This window comes from Malus sylvestris, chromosome 6 (assembly GCF_916048215.2).
Source record: "Malus sylvestris chromosome 6, drMalSylv7.2, whole genome shotgun sequence".
In the NCBI taxonomy this organism is placed as follows: Eukaryota; Viridiplantae; Streptophyta; class Magnoliopsida; order Rosales; family Rosaceae; genus Malus; species Malus sylvestris.
In genome coordinates this window covers 28,658,900-28,680,083 of record NC_062265.1, presented here as the reverse complement: position 1 = coordinate 28,680,083, position 21,184 = coordinate 28,658,900, and the positions used below count along the sequence as shown (strand labels likewise).

Genomic DNA, 21,184 nt, shown 5'->3' with positions numbered 1-21,184 from the left:
TAGTAGAGCTGTTATTGATGCGTTATAAAAGTTAATTATCACGCGTTTTTCTTTAAATGAATCAATAAAAAGAGGAGTTTTTTTCTACTTTTTGTTCATCCTGCAATCTTATTTGATGATTAAAACTGTTTACTTTTTAGATCACTTTTTAATTATCATGCAAAAATTTAATTATAACGCTTGCTTTATTTATTTATTAAATGAATCAATAAAAAGAGGATTTTTTTTCAACTTTTCTTTTCATCTTGCAATATTGTCTGATGATAGAAACTATTTATTTTTTGGATCGCCTTTTTAAATCATCTATACAAAAATTAAACTAAATCCAAAATCGTAATAAACGAACCATGTTTCTCACTTAAACACGAAAATTTTGACAATAGTAATCAAACGGTTAAATGATTTTTTATTTGGTTGTTCTTTTGCAAAGTTGATCTTTAAAGAGTCTAGTATACATACAGTTCTGATCATAAAAAAACAATGCAAAATGTGAAGAAGAACCGAAAAAGTAAAATGAGAAGGATAAGGTAAAAATGTTACTAGCATTTCCTAAAAACAAAGAGCATGATGAGTATTTTTCTAATACTAATTAATACCAATTTGCTAATTCATTTACCTAACGCCAAATTAAAAGAAGAAGGTCCAAAGTCATGGTCTTTTTTGTTGTTCTGGCCTTCAAAGTCTTCGGAAGTAGGAACTTAAAATACGACTTGCCACATAGTGGGAAGATGCAAGGATTTTTTGGATAGATATTAGTGTTGTGATATGCCTGATTCTTATATAGAGTGTGACTTTGATGCTGGTCCAGCCACAAGCTTACCCTCAGCCAACCCCATTCCCTGACTAGATGGCTCAGCTAGTTGGCGATGAAAACTTTACCAATTAAATTCGTTTTGCGCGATTACTCACGTCGTATGGGGACGATTTGGAATTGCTTTTTTTTGGGTATGGAGACCGATATAAAGAAACTAAAACTATATATCCGACGCGGTTTTGTACATGGTTATATGGAGTAGTTGTTCTAAATCATAAAATATAGCAAAACTAACTTTGTCTAGCAAACTTACAGGGGTGTTTAAGAAGTATAACAGATTTCATAGGGAAAATTTTGTAGCACAAAATTCATGTTCTATCCGATATGAAAAGGTACATCCACAACTTTCAAAGGATCCATTCAATTTTACAATTCTTTGAACTCCCTACAACCTTGAAACTTTCCACCTTAACTTCATAACTAATTTTCTACTAAGATCACAGGTATAAATTTTCGCCTTATTCAAAACCTTACCATGCTTCAACAAGCACTTTGCCGCATCCAACCCATCTGGTCGTCCCTTGAACGTTCCTATGCAAATAGTCTTGAGGCATTACAACAGACAGGCACAAACTCGGGTGGACACTAATTAATTATCAACTCAGGTTAACGCTCATAGTAGAATTTATTTTTTTGGGCAACACCTTGTGCGCGTTTGGTAGTGATTTCCAAGAGTAGCATCCTGAAAGACGTAGCTCGCCAAGCGATTCAAATGATTTAATGTAGGCAAAGTACGTCAGTGTTCAATCTGAGAATCCCAAAAATGAAGCTGAAGGGGACAAATATTTGACATTGATGATTTCTGCAAAAATCCTACGTATTCGGTCTGCATACCATGGCTGCCACAGGGGCCTTCATGCACATAGTCTTTTCAGTTTAGGTGCATTGACAGTTATGTTACGACTGAACAACATTTAGGCAACGGAAAACGTCCATCTATAGTTAAATCTTCAAGTGCAGAGAGCAACATGAAAAGAGCTTCTTGATTGGGTCAAGATGGTACGGTACTGTAACATGGAGGTAGGAGGATCAATGGAAACATATGATGTCAGTTTCAGCTTCAGAACCTCCAACATCTTGCATAGAAAAAGATTACTAGGTAACACAAGAATCTTCGATGGTATCTGGACCGCAGAAAGTAGGTGGTCGAGTTCAACAACATTACGCCCAATGGCTGTCAAATTCCAAGCATCAAACGATCAATCAAAATAATCCTTTATTCCGCGACCATACTTTATGAACGTTTGAATGATTCAAGGGGGGAAGTACTTCATCTACAAACCTCGGAGTATGACCCCAATCATATCTTGGTGAGCACAAATGTATATAGGTCTAAATTCGAAACAAAACCCCGCGTATGTTTCCATCAGCGTGATAAAACACAGGTCTGTACGGCACTCCTTGTTTGAAGGAAGGAAGGAATGTGAAAGAGAATCTCATCTGGAAATTCACTGATCCTATCTCTAATGCATGCTTTGTGACGCGTTGGCTTTGATTTCGAACCCATTTACAATGAGTGCTGTTATCTGAAAAGCATAATGTGGTACCAGTAAAAGTCTAAATACGTAAGTTTGGACGATTAACAAGGCTTTTACGAGGCGGGGGCAGTAAATTCTGTTTGGCATCCGAGAAAAAACGAGAAAATTTACACCTCTGCATGGAGTAGTAGTTGATTGATCCTGGAGGAAAAAAATTGAACGAAGATTTTATATACGTAACATCTGGGCTGGGCCCAACAAATTTCCACATCTGGGCTGGGCCTCGCAGCTTTAAAAACGACAACGTGAATGCGTGAAACCCAGCGACCCAGCTGCCAGGGGATTACAATCCAAATAAACGACATTGCGCCGAAAGAAACACAGTCGCTCATAGTGTCGTACCCGAAGGCCTTCTTTCCTTCGTCTTCTTCCTCGCGCCGAACCGCTCTGTAGTGAGTTGCCTGAAACAGTGAGAGCTGCTTTCCGCCTCTTTGGCTGCGTTCCGAGAAATGGGGAAGAAGACAAAGAAGCCAGGTAAAGGAAAAGAGAAGACGGAGAAGAAAACCGTGAAAGCTGAGGAGAAGAGAGCTCGCAGAGAGACCAAGAAGCTCTCTCCCGAGGACGACATCGATGCCATTTTGGTAATTTCATTCTCTCCGTATATGTATATGTGTATGTGTATCGGCTGCTTTTTACTTGGAGTTATGGATCATTTGAGAACAGCTGGAATAGTTTCTGGGAGTTTAAAACCAATTAAGTTAATGAGTTTTTGAAATTCGGGCTGAGGTTTTTGAATTTGGTTGCTTGGGGAAAATTTGGGTAGATATGTACATGTGTATATATGTATATATGTGTGTGTATCGGGTGCTTGTTATATAGTGTTAGGGATCATTTGAGAGCTGCTGAAATAGTTTCTGGGAGTTTTTTGACTAATTGGGTTATTGGGTTTTCAATATTCATAGTTAAAGTTATCGAATTTGGTTTTTTTTTTTCTCTGGAAATGAATGGATAGATGAAAGTGTGAGATTATATGGAATGTTGTTTTTGTGGCGGTGCAGAAACAAAAGGGTGTTCTGTTATTGACAGAAATATGGTGAAGAGTGATTGTTTGTTTTTGGAGTTTATACGTTGAAGTTAATCTGATGGACTTTTACATTTTATATGGACATGGAGAAAAGATTCAATTTTTAAGTCGTGTGATATGCATTTTTTTTGACAGTCGAGTATACAAAAGGAAGAAGCTAAGAAGAAGGAAGTCCATGTAGAGGAAAATGTCCCGGCTCCATCTCCACGGTCCAACTGCACGGTAATGTCTGTGCTGGTGTTTGTTAGAAATTTCTGATGAGTGGGTTAGGCTTAGTTTTGTTTGGGAACGTAAATGTTTATTACCCTTTGTTAATCTCGGATTTTTGTGCTTGATTTTTGTGTAGCTGAGTATCAATCCCTTGAAAGAGACAGAGTTGATCCTTTATGGGGGTGAATTCTACAATGGAAACAAGGTCTTGATCTTTTTTGAGAATCTATGTGCTTTATTTGAACTAAATGGATTTGATCTTTGATCTTTACCTAATGTTCACATGATTTTTTTGTCAAATTTGTTGCTGCAGACGTTTGTGTATGGTGATCTTTACCGCTATGATGTTGAAAAGCAGGACTGGAAGTTAATTTCGAGCCCCAATAGTCCACCTCCTCGTAGTGCCCACCAGGCAGTCACTTGGAAGAATTATCTCTACATCTTTGGTATACTGGCAACACTTCGTTCATATGTACAAACACACGTGTTGCACTTGCACTTTTAATTCTTTTGCATCATGAACATGATTGCGTTTGTTTGTCATTAGGTGGTGAGTTTACTTCCCCAAACCAAGAGAGGTTTCATCACTACAAGGTAAAACCTGTTTAAAATATAGTTCATTGTAAAATCTGCTTTCGCTGTTTAAACTACCTATCATTCTAGTTTATGTTATCATAATGTCACCTTTTTTGTTTCCCTGCTGCTATAGGACTTTTGGATGTTGGACCTCAAAACAAATCAATGGGAACAACTAAATTTAAAAGGGAGTCCAAGTCCACGCTCAGGTCATCGAATGGTAAATTCAGGTTGCCTTAGATTGATGTTCCCTTTACTATGGAGTTTAACTGTCTAATTTCCATGTACCTTTGTGCGCGTGTGTGTTGAGACAGTAACAAGAAAAGATTAGTCTAATCTTCCTTTAAAGAGAGATTTTTATAAATATCTGTGCTTTTGGTCATTTTACAGGTACTGTACAAGCACAAGATTATTGTTTTTGGAGGCTTTTATGACACGCTTAGAGAAGTGAGGTTGTTAATGGATTTTTAAACATTTTGAAGTTTCATAGTTATTTAGCTCAAGATTTTGTGTTGATTTTCTATGTCAAGGTCAGATGCAAACCACTATGTGTTTAGTTGCGAAGTTGGTTTTATTGTAACTTTGTTATTTCAGAAGTTTTCTTGACATATTAACTGCCCCAAACCATAATGTATTGTTGCATGACAATTGGAGTTGGGGTACTAATGTGGAGTTGATAATAATTTGTTGTGCAGGTATCATAATGATCTCTTTGTATTTGACCTGGATCAGTTCAAGGTAGAGATCTTGCTCTGTCGTGTTAATCTACTATTATAAATTCATGTGCATTATATTATGTACATGTATGTTTAACTAATGCTTCTGCAATGTTTCATTTCAGTGGCAAGAAATAACTCCTAGGCCTGGTTCCTTGTGGCCAAGTGCCCGAAGTGGGTTTCAGTTTTTCGTTTACCAGGATGAAGTGAGTGATTCAGAACAATTTCGTTATATGCATATCATTTCTTGACTTCCTCAAAGATTTGACCTTGTGGTCTCTTTTTGACATGACAGATTTTCTTATATGGTGGCTATTCCAAAGAAGTTTCATCAGATAAAACTGGCTCCGAGAAAGGAATTGTTCATTCTGACTTGTGGTCCCTTGATCCTAGGACTTGGGAATGGAACAAGGTTCTTACTCGTGCCACAGTTTTCTTTTGTTACTGTGTATTTATCAACAAACGGAACATGACATGATTGTCTGACCTCAAGTTTTACTTCCCCTTCTATACTTGGATATTGAATATTCTGTTGTGTAAAAGTACCTGTTATACTACTTTTGGATAGGATAGCATAGCATGCATGCAGGTTTTACTACATTGTAGAAGCTATGCTGTGGTTTTGTGTTGATCATTCTGAAGCTTTTGTATGCTGGTTACTCAATTTATAATTTCCTTGCATGCATATTTGATGATGAATAGCAGCAACTTATATTTAGCAGCTTGTAAGTTTGAGATTTCTTTAATAACTGTAAATGCATATTATAGGTGAAGAAAAGTGGGATGCCCCCTGGACCTCGTGCTGGGTTCTCTATGTGTGTTCATAAGAAGCGAGCTTTGCTCTTTGGGGGTGTGGTGGACATGGAAGTTGGAGGTTAGTTTTTTCTGTTCTACCTATCTTATGTCACACTAGGCAATACAGTCCTCGCTTGAAGCTACGACTGGCCCTTTGAGGGTAGGTGGATTTATTTTCCTTTTTTTTTGAAAAATTTCTGATGCATGCAGCTGATGTAATGATGAGCTTGTTCTTGGACGAACTGTATGGCTTCCAATTAGACAACCATCGGTGGTAAGCCCCACCAAAGTTTTTTTGTGTTTTATATTTTTTACAGGTTGAGATTATTGAACAATCAGCTGCAAGCTAATTTTTTTTGCTGCACTCTAGTTGATATATAATACTCTCTTCCTGACCCATTTTATTTATTATTACTTTCTCAATTTGTTGATGAGCAATTATATGGGCAATGAACTTTAAATGTGCAATAATTCCTTCCCATTTAGTCAATTTTCTATTTGTATAGGTACCCATTAGAGCTACGGAAGGCGAAGTCAACAAAAGATAAGGTCCGGTAACGTTTAGATTCATAACTATACATGTACCGATTTCAATGTTGTACAGGGATTTTTCCCATAGAACTTTCACATTTTATTAATAAATAATATGGAAGCAGTTCATCTGAAACCCCATTGTTTTAGTAACATATAGCCTCCCTTACATTCATTTTTGCAGCCTAAAAAGAGTTCTGGACGAAAGCGTAAAAATGATGATAAGATAAATTCAATTGAGCCAGAGGAATGTGCGACAAATGAAAAAGATGAGAACAATGAGATTGATGAAGAAGCAGATGACTTTGAAAGCAAAGTTGATGGTATATCACATCAAATGGCTAAAACCATTACTGTTGGTAATGATGGGTTAGCTGACGAATCTGATGGGAAGATAAATGAATCTAGTGCTAATTTGGATTCGCAAGATTCTGATTTGCCAGAGGTTTTCTATGCTGAACATAATTTTGTTTTTGTTTATACTTTCTCAAACATTTTGGATTCATCCATTTGATTCACGAATTTGGTTAATTTGTTAGGTAGTGAAGCCCTGTGGACGTATCAACTCTTGCATGGTTGTTGGAAGAGATACATTATATGTTTATGGGGGAATGATGGAGATTAAAGATCGAGAAATTACACTTGATGATTTGTATTCTCTTAATCTTAGCAAACTTGACGAGTGGAAGTGCATCATACCAGTTTGTATTCTCTACATATAATTGCTTGTATCGTCTCAACATTTTCAAGTGTTGTATTGTCTTATTTTTATTATTTCAATTCTCTCAGCATCACTAGACATAACTATTACTGTTGTAAATTTAAAAAAAAAAAAAAATTGGGACAACTGGGCATCTTTACTTTTGTTGAATTTCATTATTTTAAGCATGAGTCTGCTTTTCCCTTGACCCAGGCAACGGAAACTGAATGGGTGGAGGCGTCCGAGGATGAAGATGAGGATGAGGATGACGATGATGATAGTGAAGATGAAGGCGATGAAGATAGTAACAGTGATGAGACTGATGATGATAATGATGAAGAGGTTCTTACTTATTACATAGTGTAGATGTGTTTTCCAAATTTTAGTAATTAAATACATCTTGATTTTGTGGTTAAGATAATAGTAATCATACACTTTTCTGCCCTTTTATGTGAATGTTTTAATTATCTCCCTTTGTTAACCAGTCAGATCTTCTTTTTTTACTTCTCTCTGTGGCTAACAATTTTGGAACAAAAAATTTTAAAGTTTAGTGTTGTATACAATTTTGTTAAAAATTTGGTGAAACTATGACTCCAGTTACAAGACTTTATACTAAATGATACGAGACATGCTGATGGTGTGAAGGTTTATTTTGATTCTTTCACCATCTGCTTTGAATTTTCCTGTTTTTCAATGAAAACTGTTGTACTGTCACTTTTGAAGAAGGAAAATGTTCAGCTGTCTGTTTTACTTCAGTCTTCACTTTTTCTTGTGTACAGCATGGGAAGGATGGGTCGATTCAGATGGGGGATGCTGTTGCTTTAATCAAAGGGGAGGGAAAGAGTCTCCGAAGGAAAGAGAAACGGGCCAGAATTGAGCAGATTAGAGCCAGTCTTGGGCTTTCAGATTCGCAAAGAACCCCAACGGTACTTCATTCTTTCTTTAATTGCTATTGAAGGTTTTAAGCTATAATGGAAGCGTGAATGAGACTCTACAGGCTTAGTTTGTACTTGTTTCGCTGATTATGACCATTCTTTACGTTTTCTTCACCGCATTACTTTTTCAGCTAATATTGTAGTATATCTTTTGTGAAGCCTGGTGAAACTTTGAGGACCATTCTTTACGTTTTCTTCACCGCATTACTTTTTCAGCTAATATTGTAGTATATCTTTTGTGAAGCCTGGTGAAACTTTGAGAGAATTCTACAAACGTACAAATATGTACTGGCAAATGGCGGCACACGAACATACTCAACACACTGGAAAGGTCCGTTTCTTTCTTTTCCTTGAAAGATAAAACCCTTAAAAAAGGAATGACAACAAAGAAGCAATTATACTGTAGGCTGCATTTTTGAAGGAGAAGAAACTTCCTATTCATGCTGTTCTGATATTTGTTTTCTTGTGCATGTGATGTGCACGGTGTGGCCTTGGCATCGCAGGAGCTCCGTAAGGACGGTTTTGATCTTGCTGAAGCTCGATACAGAGAGCTTAAACCAATTCTTGATGAGGTAATGTTTTGGTTTTGTGTCTCAAGATTTATACAAGGCTTTTTTCCGAAACCAAACGGATTAAATTGACTTCTTTTGTTTCATATTCTTCTGTGAATGGTGCAGTTGGCCATATTAGAAGCAGAGCAGAAGGCCGAAGAGCAAGAACCAGAAACTAGTACCAAAAAAAGAGGCAAGAAGAAAAGATAAGCGGTTCGCTATGGTGTACACACAGTACTGCTATATCGAGTGTATTTTTAAGATAGTTGTCGAATATGATAACGTCGTGAACCACCGGGATTACTGTTTTTCACATCAATTTTGTCTAAGTTTGTTTGTGGGTTTGCTCTTCTGTTTTAAACCTTTTCCTTCAACTTCATGGCCATGCTCAAACTGCTGCTGAAAAAAGTGACACCAGGAAAGCATTTGGCCGGCTTCTCAGTGTCCTTAAACATGCTTATAAAGTTTTGTAAGTACGAAGTACCACAAGTTGTGAAAACTACTTCTTTAACTCCTTCTAACGACTTCTCGTAGTTGGGTCAACTACACGTGTACAAAATTCCAAGAGGGTAATCGATTTCCAACTCAGCTACACAATCGAGAAGTATGTTATTCTTCTTAATGTTAAAAAAACAGAAAAAAAAGAAAAGAAAGAGAGAAATGCTAGAGAGACTACATATTTGTACTACTTTAGGGTATAATGACAAATGATTCGTATAATCAACATTGAATGAGATAAATTTATTAATTGACGTGTCATATACACATTATTTGGCACATTAGGTAAAACACAAATATAGTACAAAAATGTGGATAGAGATTCTCTTCGGATCTCACTGTACGGAGTTTAAAGAGCAGGAAATTCAGACCACTCAAACTGAATTTGACGGTCCCTATTAACTCATTATGCTGACTCACCTCACAAAGTGAAGATGAATACTACTAGACTGTAGTACTGATTGACTAGTTAGCATATTCTTAGAAGAAAAACAATTAAAATGTAATTCCTTTTATTAAAAGTTAACTTGTTTTTTGAGAGCTATTTTGCATAAATTTTCCTCAAAACGCGTATTATGCATATTCGTAAAAATACCCAAAACTTGGAAAGCAGGTTATTCTTGAGCAGAATAGTAAAACAAACCGACCCATATTCTCATTCAGCTTCACCCCCCGCCCCAACCCGAAGTTTTCCCAGTTTATAGCTTTTGCCCAGAAAAAAGCTCATCAATCGAACTCTTTCGTTTCTGAAAGAGATGAAGAAAACCAACCTGTTTGTTTCAATCCTTCTCTTCTTATCCTTCAGCGTACTCCAAGTCTCCTCCCTTACGCAGACAAACCAGGTACTTCAATATCTTTATGTATATGTATGTATGTATATGATCCATTTTTTTACTTGTTTAGATGTTGGGTTTTGCTGGGAAGCTTCGATTTTCTGTATTGGATTGTGGGTTTTGTAAAGTAATAATTTTTATCCGATCAAAGTTTTTTTGATGGTGAGAACTTTACGCAGAGTAGCAAGATATACGAATTGTGTTTCTATTTAGATTAAAAGGTTCGAAATTCAACAAATAAACGCAAAGGTTTTGATCAGAAGCGGTTTTAGAGCTTCACCCTAACTTGAATTTACCTTGAATTAGTTTCAAAACGTCTCGACTTTTGAATGGTCGTGTGAGGCCAGTTGGTCTTCTCACACCACACCCAAGTTTGAATCCTCCACCTTGTGGATTAGAATAGTTTAAAATATCGTTGTTTCAAAATAAATTATGCCTTGTGGTATTGGAATCATATCGTAAATCATATGCACAATTTTACTTCTTTTGTGAATTTAATTATGTATTTTGTTCTTGGACCTTCCAAGCTAATGTTATTTTCTTCATCCTTTGATCCAGGATTTTGAAAAATCTGAATCTTCAAGGTAATACGGCTTTAATCTTTAGATTAATTTGGCAACCTTTCATATCCAACTGGGAATGTAGTATTTCTTTCTTTTGGTTCACGTTATATACTTGGTACGTGTTTCTTTATGTTAGAACTCTTGAACAAGGGCAAGAGCATGCTCATGAAGTGCACTGTTCCAGAGAAAGAAGCAGGGCAGCTTGGCAAATTATTGAGAAGGTATGGGCAAAATGTTGAGTGCTTTTACAAAATCGTGTCATGCATAATAGTCTACTTAAGGCTACTTCTAATTTGTGTTTTGTAGTATTTGATGCCATTTGTGGAACACGAGCACTATGAGATTCCAAGTAACTGTCGACTTCATCCCTACAATGATCTATTTAGAGATCAGGAAGAGCACAAGATTCATTTGGATATAAACGAATGGCAGTGCGGATACTGTAAGAAAAGCTTCCGTGCTGAAATGTTTCTTGATCAACATTTTGACAACAGACACTACAATCTTCTGAATGTAGTATGTGGACTGTATTTCCTTGCTTTAATATGTTAGGAATTAGGAACACTTGTCCAAATAGTGCAAGAAGCAATTTCATTTTCAGCTGGCCCTCTTTGCATTTGTTATCCTCTGTTCTATTTATATTTTGTTCTTCTAGTTGATAAACCTCGAATTATCTCTATTCAGCTTATCTGCAAATGAAAGAACTTTTCTTTTAAAAGCGTTTGCATCTATTCCATGTTTATCAGTTCCCTGTTGTGTTGGGGTTTCATAAACGTGCTTTCGAAAAAATAATTAAGCAAATTTAAAGTTATCATTTTAGTTGTAGGCTTGTAGCATGATGCAATAAATTAGATCATAAAACTATTTCTTAAAAAATGACGAAGAACAATTACATGGCTTAAACTTCTGTACAAGATCGCATTGTATAACACAGATAAAGAAATATCCAAGAGATAATCTTTCCTTTCTTAAGATGTGTATTTTGTACCTTGGTACTCCGGGGAAGGGTGGTTAGCATCTGGAGTTGTTTCAAAGTCCGAAGAGCTATTCTGCGTCTGCTTCAAGCATACTTGCATTATACATCAATACATGATTATAAATTTATTTGATCTCTATCTTTTCTATTATACCTTTAATCGTATGTATGATTTTTGTTTCCGCCATATGGTTTCTCTTTTGCTCTTTGAAAAAAATTTGATGAATGCAGAGTGGCAGCAAGTGCTTAGCTGATTTATGCGGAGCTTTGCATTGCGATGCTGTGATGAATACCAAGTCGAGCAAAACCAAATGCAATCCTGCATCTGTTGCACGGAATCACCACCTATGTGAGGTTGCTTTAAGGCAATATAATTGGTTGTATTGTTGATTCTTGTACATTACCTTGTTTAATCCTTTTTACTTTTTCCCCTTTTATAATGTAGGGTCTTGCCAATAGCTGTTTTCCGATTAATCAAAGTCCTTCAGCCCGCCGTCTTAATGGTATTTCTTTTTGCTCTTGTTGATATAATTTCAGATAGGTTATTGTTTATTATACTTGTGCTTACACTTTGATTTGTTGGTAGAGTTTTTCTTGCACCAATTTTGTCATGCTCATACTTGCTCGGGGAAACGGAAGCTTTTTCCTAGAGGAGGAAAGGTAAGGTCTCAGTCTCTTATTGCAATAGATTTTGCTATAAAGAATGAACTGTGCCATAGTTTCAATCTTCTGGCTTATTTCCATTGCAGTTTTGCAAGGATTGTCTGTCATTTTTTATATCTGTATTTTTCCTTCTTTTTTGAAGATTTTTGTGTCACAGAGGATATGTTGTCACATTGTTTTATTTTTGCAGAAACATGTAAGTGTATTCTACCTGGCTATCTCCATACTGACTTTGATGCTGCTCCCTATTTTCTATCTGATAGTGTATTTGCACCAAAGGTATCACTTTTTTGGACACTTAAAATTCACATTTGGATTCGTTGCAAGATTTTCCTAATTTGTTTGCAATTTGTAGAGAGATGAGGAAAGGAACCCAAGAGCTTAGGCGCATTTCAAAAGTTGGGCAGAAAACAAAACCCTCGTAGTCGCTGGTAAGCTATACACAAGTTCATTTATAGATAGTTCATACCACCATGAAAGATGTGTAAGTAAATCACAAAGTGCAACTCGAATTTCTAATTCTATATGTTTCATATGTTTAAATTCAGGGAGTTGGAGTCGTTGAAATGACCATCTAGGATTTCAGGCGGAAACTTGCCGTTCAACATATTTTCTTGTAGATCTGCATGCTATACGTCACACAGAGGAGTATGTTGCACACGAATGATGCAAGAAAGCCAAATTCTTGATCATCGTCTTCAAAGTTGCTCCAGACATGACGTATCATTCCCTTAATAAAGGCACTGGTGGATGACGAAAGTAGAACTAGTTGCTAACAATCTATTTCTTCCTTACACCTGTAATTCAACGGCTCTAGTTTGTTGTCAACTTGTCGTTCATTGTCGAAACTTGCAATTCGGGCTCATGTTTCGAAGGTTTGTGGAACATTGATTTTCTTACATATGAAGATTTTTCTTAAGTTATAAGAGAACAAGTACTTTGTTTCTGGTTGGTTGAGCAAACAAAAAACAAAGGAAAAGCCTTTGCCAATGATATTTGATTACAAATGTAAAATGTTACAAGCCTTCCTTTTACGACTCAAGTTTCAATCGATCTCAACATATTCTTCTTCGAGATGCCTCCCCATTGCCGGGAACTTGAACATGTTAGTTTCTTGAATATGCTCAGCTGGTCGCTTATCACTTGAATGACGCATGTTCCGGCCATGGTTCTCTGCTGCACCATTTTCTCGTCGACTATGACAACGATAGGTGCAAGAGTAGAATCTCTCTTTTGATGATGCCATGAAACTACTTGAATGCTAGTGTTCCACTCTAGTACTCTACCACCAGACGCTGCAGATACATGGAATTGCACTTAGCTTACGGAGCCACAACCGCAAATGCAAGCGATATCAATTCATTTGACAAAAGGAAACCATCTGGATCACTTAGCCGAATGTAGGCAGGGACTTCTTTCAGTCTCGTCTTGTTTACTAGCAAGGGGTTGAATTCATCTGCAGCGCTCTGCTCATCCAATAAAACCACATGCCCACTTTCAACATAAGGTTTATAGGACTTGCAAAGGGAAAGAACAAGAGAGCTACCATATGCTTCTCCGAAAGGCTTCGAAAATCCAAACCTCTTGCAGTCCTAAGAGAGAGCATAAAAACATCCGTGGCCATGTCCTGCACCGTACGAGTACTCTCACCACAATCCACCAACCCATTTTCCATATTCTCCACATAACCTGTGTACTCCTTCATCCTCTTTGGCCTCGAAAACCTCATGCCATCGACAGAGCTAGCAGAGCCGAGGCCAAAAGCATAGAAAGGCTTGTTCTTCCAGTAAGTTAGATTGTGTGTGCAATGATATCCACTCTTGCAGTAACTGCTAATTTCAGAGTAACTGGACGTAGTTTGTCATTTGCGGGTCGTCTTCGGTTTGGGTGGAAGCAGCGCCGAGGGCGACGATTGTGAAGTCGCAGTAGTGACAGCGCTTTCGGCAGAAAGGGAGGTAGATGTAGGCGGAAGTGGGAGGCGGGAGAATAATGGCGGGGGGTTTGGTAGAGGCATTTTGTCGAACAGTTGGCGCGGTGTGTGCGAAGCAGGTGAAGATAGTGTGTGGCGGTGGCTTCGGCGGCGATAGGCGTTTGGCGGGAAAGAAAATGGGAGCGAAGCTTGATTTAACCATTAATGGAGTCGGAACGAGGAGCGCGAGCGAATAGCTTTCAGCTTGTCATCGCGATATTGGCAACGGCTTTACTGGTTTATATGAAACACGAGACGACGTTTCAGTGATGTGAAAATATCATTTTCCAACATATTTAAGTTTAGTGGCTCAAATTTGGAGAGCTTAATAATAATTACAAGATGTTTCTCATTTTAGTCACTCTGAGTATCTCCATCCATTTCTACCATTTTACATTTGAATTGACTATTTTGCGTCTCAAATAAGAGAACAACTTACATAAAACAAGTTCATTACCACTGTAACATTCCATCTAATAATACATTGTCATGTGCATTATTAAACCAGAACACTACACAACGGTGAACCATTCCATGTAAGTCCTCAAAAGTAGACCAAACGAACAAAAATGTACGAACATAAACCAGCCAGGTGAGTCAATGGATAAATTTACAACAATCCATGTTAATTTCTGTCTTTCAATCTTTTTCTATACATTCGATCAAACCACCAAAAATTAAGAGTGAGAAAGATACAAAGGGAAAGTTGATAGCACCACCCTACGTAAAATGGGAAGACCAAAGTTGAAAGAATGGAATTAAAAAGAGGTGACCAAAATGAGAGAGTAAATAGCACACACTATTGGAATCTCAAAACAAAGAGACTGGTTATGCAATGGAAGTTGCAACCTGTTTAGGATAAACTAGTTGTCTTTATCTCGTCACACGAGATGTTTCACCATGTAAGGCCCTTCGAGCTCGTAGCCTAATTTCCTGTAGTAATGACGAGTTCCTACTCCTGAAATAACAACAATTTTTTTCGATCTATGCTCCCTGCTAGCGATCCACTCGGCCTCCTCCATCAAAAGGGTACCATAACCCTGTGAAACAATTGGGGAATGGGAACATGTTATTTAGAGAGAACTAGAAAATAAGCCTCGCGCGTTGCAGCGAGTCCCACTGTTTCAAGCGTAACTGCATGAATAAGACACATTTAACCTAAATAAATTCAACACAATCATGAATGAACAGAGAGACATATGAGTGAATGAGGTCGATAAGAAGCGGTTTTGCTTTTATACACACTTAACCTGAATAAATTCAACACAATTACGAACAAACAAAGGGATACATGAGTGAATGAGGCCAGTAAGAAGCGGTTTTGCTTTTATACACATTTAAGTGAGTTGGCATATAAACACATTGCACAATGAGTGGGAAGAAACTGTACGTGTTTGATTAGGAAGAGATGGTTTTCAAAATATAACATTTATTAAGAGAGAATACTCCTATGATTTTATGAAGTTTGATGAGGCAGATTACCCCCAATATATTCATCTCAACACTTGCGGTGACAAAACAGTTGATGTACAAGATACAATACCTGGTGTTGCAGCTTGTCAGAATCCCGCCCATGAACTGGAACAGCAGTTCCATAAACATGGAGTTCACGAACAATAGAACACTTTCCCATGAGTTCGGGACAAGTAGTGTTCCGGCCACACTTTCTTAATCGCAGCAACCCAACGAGAATATCCTGTTTACGGAAAGAATAAAAACAAAATCATGTTAAGTATTAGTATACACAACCTGCTCACGGGGGAAAACTCAAGCCATAAGATTCTGTCACAAATCAATATGCAAATCAAAGAAACAGCAAGTTCTGGAATACTGAGATCCTAAATTCATCCATATGCTGAAGCTAAAAATTAGATATTCTACTCAATGTTACAATCATCATCTGCTCAAGTATTCAGCTTGCATCAGCTCAACACATTTGCACATAACAAGAATTATGATTTTGTGTGTAGAAGCACTCTCTCACATATATAGAAGGAAAACCTGGCGAGTATCTTCATATGAAAGAAATGTTTCCCATCCCTCATTTGCCATATAATCACGACGAACAAGCTCCACTTGGTCCGGCCTAATTTTGTGATGTACGTCCTAGAACCACCAAGACTGTTCAGTAAGTTTCATTCTAGGAGTAGGGGTGGGTGTCAAGTTTGAAGTCTCAGTAGCATAAAACATATTCAAACAAGAATGACTACACGCATACCTGAATCCCAGCCTCTCGTGTTCGAACATCACGGCACTTTAAGCCCAAGTCTTCCATCCGAGCCAAAGCTAACTCCCGAAGATTTCCTTTTTCAACCCCAGAAGCAACTAATGGCATCGGAATGTCTCGCTGAACTCTATAAACACGTGTCCAAGGGGGCACCATAGCTAGGATCCTTGCTACAATGTCCACAAGTTGCTCAGGTGGGTAATTTCTATACCTGAAAAAGAAGAAAGGAAACTGCAGTTACTTCCCAAACACATACATAAACGCAGTCAATATTTTCCATCAAGTTTTGCACAGCTTAATAAGACACGTAAAAGATTGTGCTCTATATCTGAATTCCTTGTAATACAGTTTTGTATAAAATTCATGATAAAATCATACCTACTAGTTCTCCAAAGCTCATAAAGTCCAGTTCCACGGATTACAAGTGTTGGATAAATTTTAAGCCCATCTGCTCGGAACAAGGGGCTCTCAAAAAACTCCCGAAAACTCTCCATGTCTCTTTCTACTCCTACATTTGGAAGATCAGGCATCATGTGTGCAACCACCTAGGGAAATGCATAAAATTATTAGTGTGAAAACAAAAGCAAATCAACCTGAACGACTAGAACACACTGCAAAAATCCATATTGTAAATAGATAGTCCTCAAGACTTTAAATATTGCAATTCATAAAATTGTGGCCATACAAACACATGCCTCTACTTGAACTTAGAGAAAATTAATGGTAGCACCAAACCAACCAAATTTCAAAAAAAAAAAATCGCAAGAGCACAACATGATTTGAAAATTATCTCCAAGCTAACAAATTGTATTAATGAAAAGATTATAGCTCATTTGGAAGTGCTTTTAAAATGGCTGAAAGCGCTATTGTTGAATTTTTTTTTTGGAACCAATGTTAAAGATGCAAGTGAATCCTGGAAAAGCATGTGCTTCCACCAAGAAGCACATAACTGGTGCTTCTTGTAGGAAGCATTTCAAGTGCTTTTGAAACCCAAAAACATTTTCTATAAAAGCGTATTCAGTCATTTTAAATGCACTTCCAAACGAGCCCTTAATTTCTTATCAATACAGAAAGGTCCAAAATGCAATTTTCCCCATTGTCGGTAAGCGAGTTTTAAGATAGGGTACTAGGCTGACCTTGAAACCAGTATCCTTTGCCAAGCAAAAACAATCAGCCACTGCAGCAACTGTATGACCTCTAGTGGTGTCCCGAGCCACATCCTCATACGTACTTTGAACGCCAATCTCTAGTCTTGTACAACCATAAGAAAGCATTTGTCTCAAGTGAGGTCCAAGGCAATAATCTGGCCTCCTGCAGATTAAAAGGTTACAATCAGATAAACTCATCAATAGATGGGAAGTTAAAAAGAACTGTCAACCAAGTTAAATACAAGAATGAGACATTATCGGCTCATAATTAAACTAAAAACTCACGTTTCAATGGTCATTCCAATACATTTAGTAGCACCAAGCTCAGAGTAGGCAACTGCCTCTTCAACATTGGCAGAAGTGTGTCCCGATAACGCTTTGTGCAGATTTCTAATAAAGTAATCACGGTAATCCGCGGGCAACGACATGAAAGTACCGCCCATTAAGATGAACTCGACCAGAAAACACAAATTCAGAACCAGTTATAAGGCGACAACTATGCATATTACTCTATCATGGAAATCTCCAAACCCGAAAATAAATTCATTAAGCTCTAGACAGAGAAACAGGCCAAACCTTGTCTACACTGTGATCCAATCTCTTCAGCTGATCTATCCTGCTTCTAGCCTGGACATATGGGTTGTATCTAAACACACAAAACCAAAAGATTAACTACCAAATTAACTTCACTAATCCAATTTTAAACACCAATTCCTTCAAATAATCTCTTCATTACAAAGCTCTCAATTTCATGGTGAAAAATCAATCAAGCCGAAAACTTTAAACTTCGAAACGAATCATGAATAACATAAAACTTGAATTCCCTATCAAGTGTTCGATAAAATGCGTCAATGAACTAGAGAAAGCCATACCTTGCCCGAATTGCGCGCATGCTAGTAGGCTCGTATCCAGTGTAAGACTGAGTGCTGTACTCGAAGTCGGAATCGGGACCGCCGGGGCAATACACGCAAATATTTCCGGTGGTGGCGATGTGGGGGCACCGATGAGGCTTCGACATCACGGCCACGACGGAGATGCCCGAAGCGGTTCGCACCGGCTTGGCCCGGAGCTTGGGGAGAAGAGCCTCACGGTCCGACTCCGGCAGAGCCGCAATCATTTCGATCAGCTTCGGCGCACGTGAGAGGCCGTACTTGTGGCACGCGGTGGTCTTGAGCGTTTAGGTCGACGTTTTGGCCCTTCCGGGAGAGGTCGACCATGGAGCTGATGATAAGTCACCGACCTGTAATGGTAAGTCACGGACCTGCAATGGCACAACAACCCAGACCTGCAATGGTCTCAACCTACGATGGCAGCTGTAATGACAGTGGTGAAGGGAATAGAGTAGAGAGGAAAAGGAAAAAGATATTCTATTGAGTAATTCAACTATGCCATTACAAATGGCTCCAGATCTGCTGTCCCTTAAATTGTGTCTCATTTGTGTCTCTTTGTTAATATGTTAACACGTGTCATTTAATTTAACTTAAAACTTAACTCTATTAACTTTATTTATTTAATATTTAAATTTTAAAAAAATCCAAAATAATAAAAAACTGTTGGGTTAACGAGGTGAGCAAATCCAAATAGGATTCTTCACCTTCTTTTTTGGTTTGCTGCAACAATCGCGAGGATCAGAAAGAACAAGGTGAGTTTGCTGTGCATGTTTCTCCTTTGAAACAATCGTAGTTCCAAATCTAGCACCCACACCAACAAACTCACTTGCCTCAACTCCATCAATCCAAGTTCAAACTTTTACCAAAATGAAATTGTTCTCGCACCCGGGTTTCTTCGGAGCAGAATCGTCATCGTGCACTATATCCCCGGCAGTGACAGAGCTCGGATTACCGACTAGTAGAATAGTCAAAGCTGAAACAAAAACCAACTCACAAAGCCCATTTCTTTCTCTCTCTTCCTTCCATGGCTACAATCTCTGCAAATCTGTGATGCAGAGGAGCAAGAACCAAAAGGGTTGTTCTTTCTGATCCTCGCGATTGTTGCAGCAAACCAAAAAAGAAGGTGAAGAATCCTATTTGGGTTTGCTCACCTCGTTAACCCAACAGTTTTTTATTATTTTGGATTTTTTTAAAAATTTAAATGTTAAATAAATAAAGTTACCAGAGTTAAGTTTTAAGTTAAGTTAAAGGACACGTGTCAATATATTAACAAGGAGACACAAATGAGATATATTTTAAGGGACAGCAGATCTGGAGCCATTACAAATTCATCTGGCCACCATTTAACCACGCGACAGAGAAAGTTCTCCCCACTACATGTGTGCCAACTGGACATCACTCACTAATTAACTAGACTCTTAAAAGGACTTAGGTGAATACAATTGAACCCAGTTACAAAACCCTTACACTTTTTAACCCAAAATCCTTTACAAAACAGTCCTATATAACCACTACTTGTTTATTTCCTCGACTGAGTAACCCTTTCTTACGGTTCATAACAATGCTCTCCCTTTCGAACAACCTTGTCCTCAAGGTTCTAGAGTGGAAAATCTGGATATTTGCTCTGAAACTCATCAAAATCCTCCCAAGTTGAGCTTGCTTCTTCTTGATCCTTCCATTGCACCAACACCTGCACCCCTGCAGCGTCTCCATTTTTATACATCATCCTAGCAAGTATGGCTTGTGGTATATTGTGAATCAACCCATCATCAGTGACTTGGGGTAGCTCAGTCTGTGGAATGTTAGTTGGTCCAAGTTGCCTTTTGAGACAGCTCAAATGGAAAACATGATGGATTCTTGTCTCCGGGGGTAGCTTGAGTTTATAAGCAACCGGTCCAATCTTCTCCAAAATTTCATAGGGTCCATAGTACCTTGGTTGTAACTTGTGGTAGCTATGTGGAGATAAGGCCTGCAAGTGATATGGTATCAATTTCAAGTAAACCAAGTCACCCACTTCGAAATACCTTTCAGTCCTCTTCTTATCAGTATATTGCTTCATCCGATTTTGTGCCACCACCAAATTGTTCTTCAATATTGACAACACCTTATCTCTGTTCATTAACTCTTGTTCCATAGTTTCCATCTTTGTAGTGCCCATCTCATTAGAAATTACTTATTGTGGAGGGTATCCATATACTATCTCAAAGGGAGTGTGTTTCGATGAAGTGTGAAAGGAGGTGTTGAAGCACCATTCCGCCCATGGTAGCCATTGAACCCATTTCCTAGGCTACCCTTCTATAAAGCACCTCAAATAAGTCTCCAAACATCTGTTCATTGCTTCAGATTGCCCATCACTTTGAGGGTGGTACCCCGAACTCATGCACAACTTAGAGTCCTGTAACTTAAAGAGTTCCTTCCAGAAAGCACTTGTAAAAACTGGGTCTCTATCACTCACAATAGAGTTTGGCATTCTGTGAAGCTTGAAGATGTGCTCCACAAAGAGTTGTGCTACGGAGGAGGCAGTGTAGGGGGTGTGACATAGCAATGAAATGGGCATATTTGGAGAGTCTGTCCACTATCACCCATATAACCGATTTGCCCTTGCAATTAGGTAGACCAATAATGAAGTCCATACTGATATCACTCCAAACTCTCTGTGGTATTGGGATGGGTTGTAACAATCCAGGGGGTGAGATTTTCTCAATTTTATTTTGTTGGCAAGTAGGACACTCAGCTATGAACTGCCGAATGTCATGTTTCATTCCCTTCCAATAAAACCCTCTTTTGATTCTCTGGTATGTTTTAAGCACTCCCTGATGACCTGAGGATGGGGTCGAATGACATTCTGCAATAATCTTGACCATCAGAAGTGGGACCTAGCACAATTCTCTTCTTATAATAAAGGAAACCATTGTCAATAGAATAATGGCTCAGTTTTGAACTTTCAACACCATTATGCGTAGCTTGTAGTAACATTTGCTTTTTCTCCCTAACCCATGCATCATGCTCACTCTTCTTCTCAACTCA

The 21,184-nt window shown here is 38.1% G+C and overlaps 2 protein-coding genes and 1 pseudogene across 3 annotated transcripts; 2 read left to right on the top strand and 1 right to left on the bottom strand.

Annotated features, from left to right (window-relative positions):
- Positions 1-2,666: 2,666 nt before the first annotated feature.
- LOC126627247 (uncharacterized) lies at positions 2,667-8,904 on the top strand. Its single transcript, XM_050296724.1, has 20 exons — positions 2,667-2,933; positions 3,512-3,598; positions 3,723-3,791; positions 3,900-4,032; positions 4,134-4,180; positions 4,296-4,382; positions 4,553-4,614; positions 4,858-4,900; positions 5,004-5,084; positions 5,174-5,290; positions 5,647-5,752; positions 5,884-5,947; positions 6,180-6,222; positions 6,389-6,649; positions 6,744-6,905; positions 7,118-7,246; positions 7,684-7,830; positions 8,084-8,170; positions 8,343-8,411; positions 8,517-8,904. Exons 1-20 carry the CDS (start codon positions 2,802-2,804, stop codon positions 8,598-8,600), a joined length of 2,010 nt encoding a protein of 669 aa, XP_050152681.1. The 5' UTR covers positions 2,667-2,801; the 3' UTR covers positions 8,601-8,904.
- A 618-nt stretch (positions 8,905-9,522) lies between these two features.
- Positions 9,523-12,869, top strand: LOC126627260 (uncharacterized). 2 transcript variants are annotated; one of them, XM_050296731.1, is made up of 10 exons: positions 9,523-9,730; positions 10,280-10,305; positions 10,421-10,505; positions 10,591-10,800; positions 11,492-11,614; positions 11,706-11,763; positions 11,847-11,920; positions 12,114-12,185; positions 12,279-12,354; positions 12,472-12,869. In XM_050296731.1, the coding sequence occupies exons 1-9, from the start codon at positions 9,644-9,646 to the stop codon at positions 12,306-12,308; spliced, it is 765 nt and encodes a 254-aa protein (XP_050152688.1). In that variant the 5' UTR covers positions 9,523-9,643; the 3' UTR covers positions 12,309-12,354; positions 12,472-12,869. The 2 variants fall into 2 exon arrangements, with proteins under 2 accessions (XP_050152688.1, XP_050152687.1); XM_050296730.1 differs by having other exon boundaries at positions 9,526-9,730; positions 12,114-12,202.
- Positions 12,870-14,485: 1,616 nt separating this feature from the next.
- On the bottom strand, positions 14,486-18,660 carry LOC126627250 (elongator complex protein 3-like; annotated as a pseudogene).
- Positions 18,661-21,184: the final 2,524 nt, after the last annotated feature.

What these genes read in the sequence shown, in the direction of transcription:
- LOC126627247 (XM_050296724.1), top strand. Translation starts at nt 2,802, where the DNA reads ATGGGGAAGAAGACAAAGAAGCCAGGTAAAGGAAAAGAGAAGACGGAG. An exon ending in ACGACATCGATGCCATTTTG is followed by an intron (nt 2,934 to 3,511) that starts GTAATTTCATTC and finishes TTTTTTTGACAG; the next exon opens with TCGAGTATACAAAAGGAAGA. An exon ending in ATACTCAACACACTGGAAAG is followed by an intron (nt 8,171 to 8,342) that starts GTCCGTTTCTTT and finishes TTGGCATCGCAG; the next exon opens with GAGCTCCGTAAGGACGGTTT.
- LOC126627260 (XM_050296730.1), top strand. Translation starts at nt 9,644, where the DNA reads ATGAAGAAAACCAACCTGTTTGTTTCAATCCTTCTCTTCTTATCCTTC. An exon ending in CTTGGCAAATTATTGAGAAG is followed by an intron (nt 10,506 to 10,590) that starts GTATGGGCAAAA and finishes TGTGTTTTGTAG; the next exon opens with TATTTGATGCCATTTGTGGA. An exon ending in ATAGTGTATTTGCACCAAAG is followed by an intron (nt 12,203 to 12,278) that starts GTATCACTTTTT and finishes TGCAATTTGTAG; the next exon opens with AGAGATGAGGAAAGGAACCC.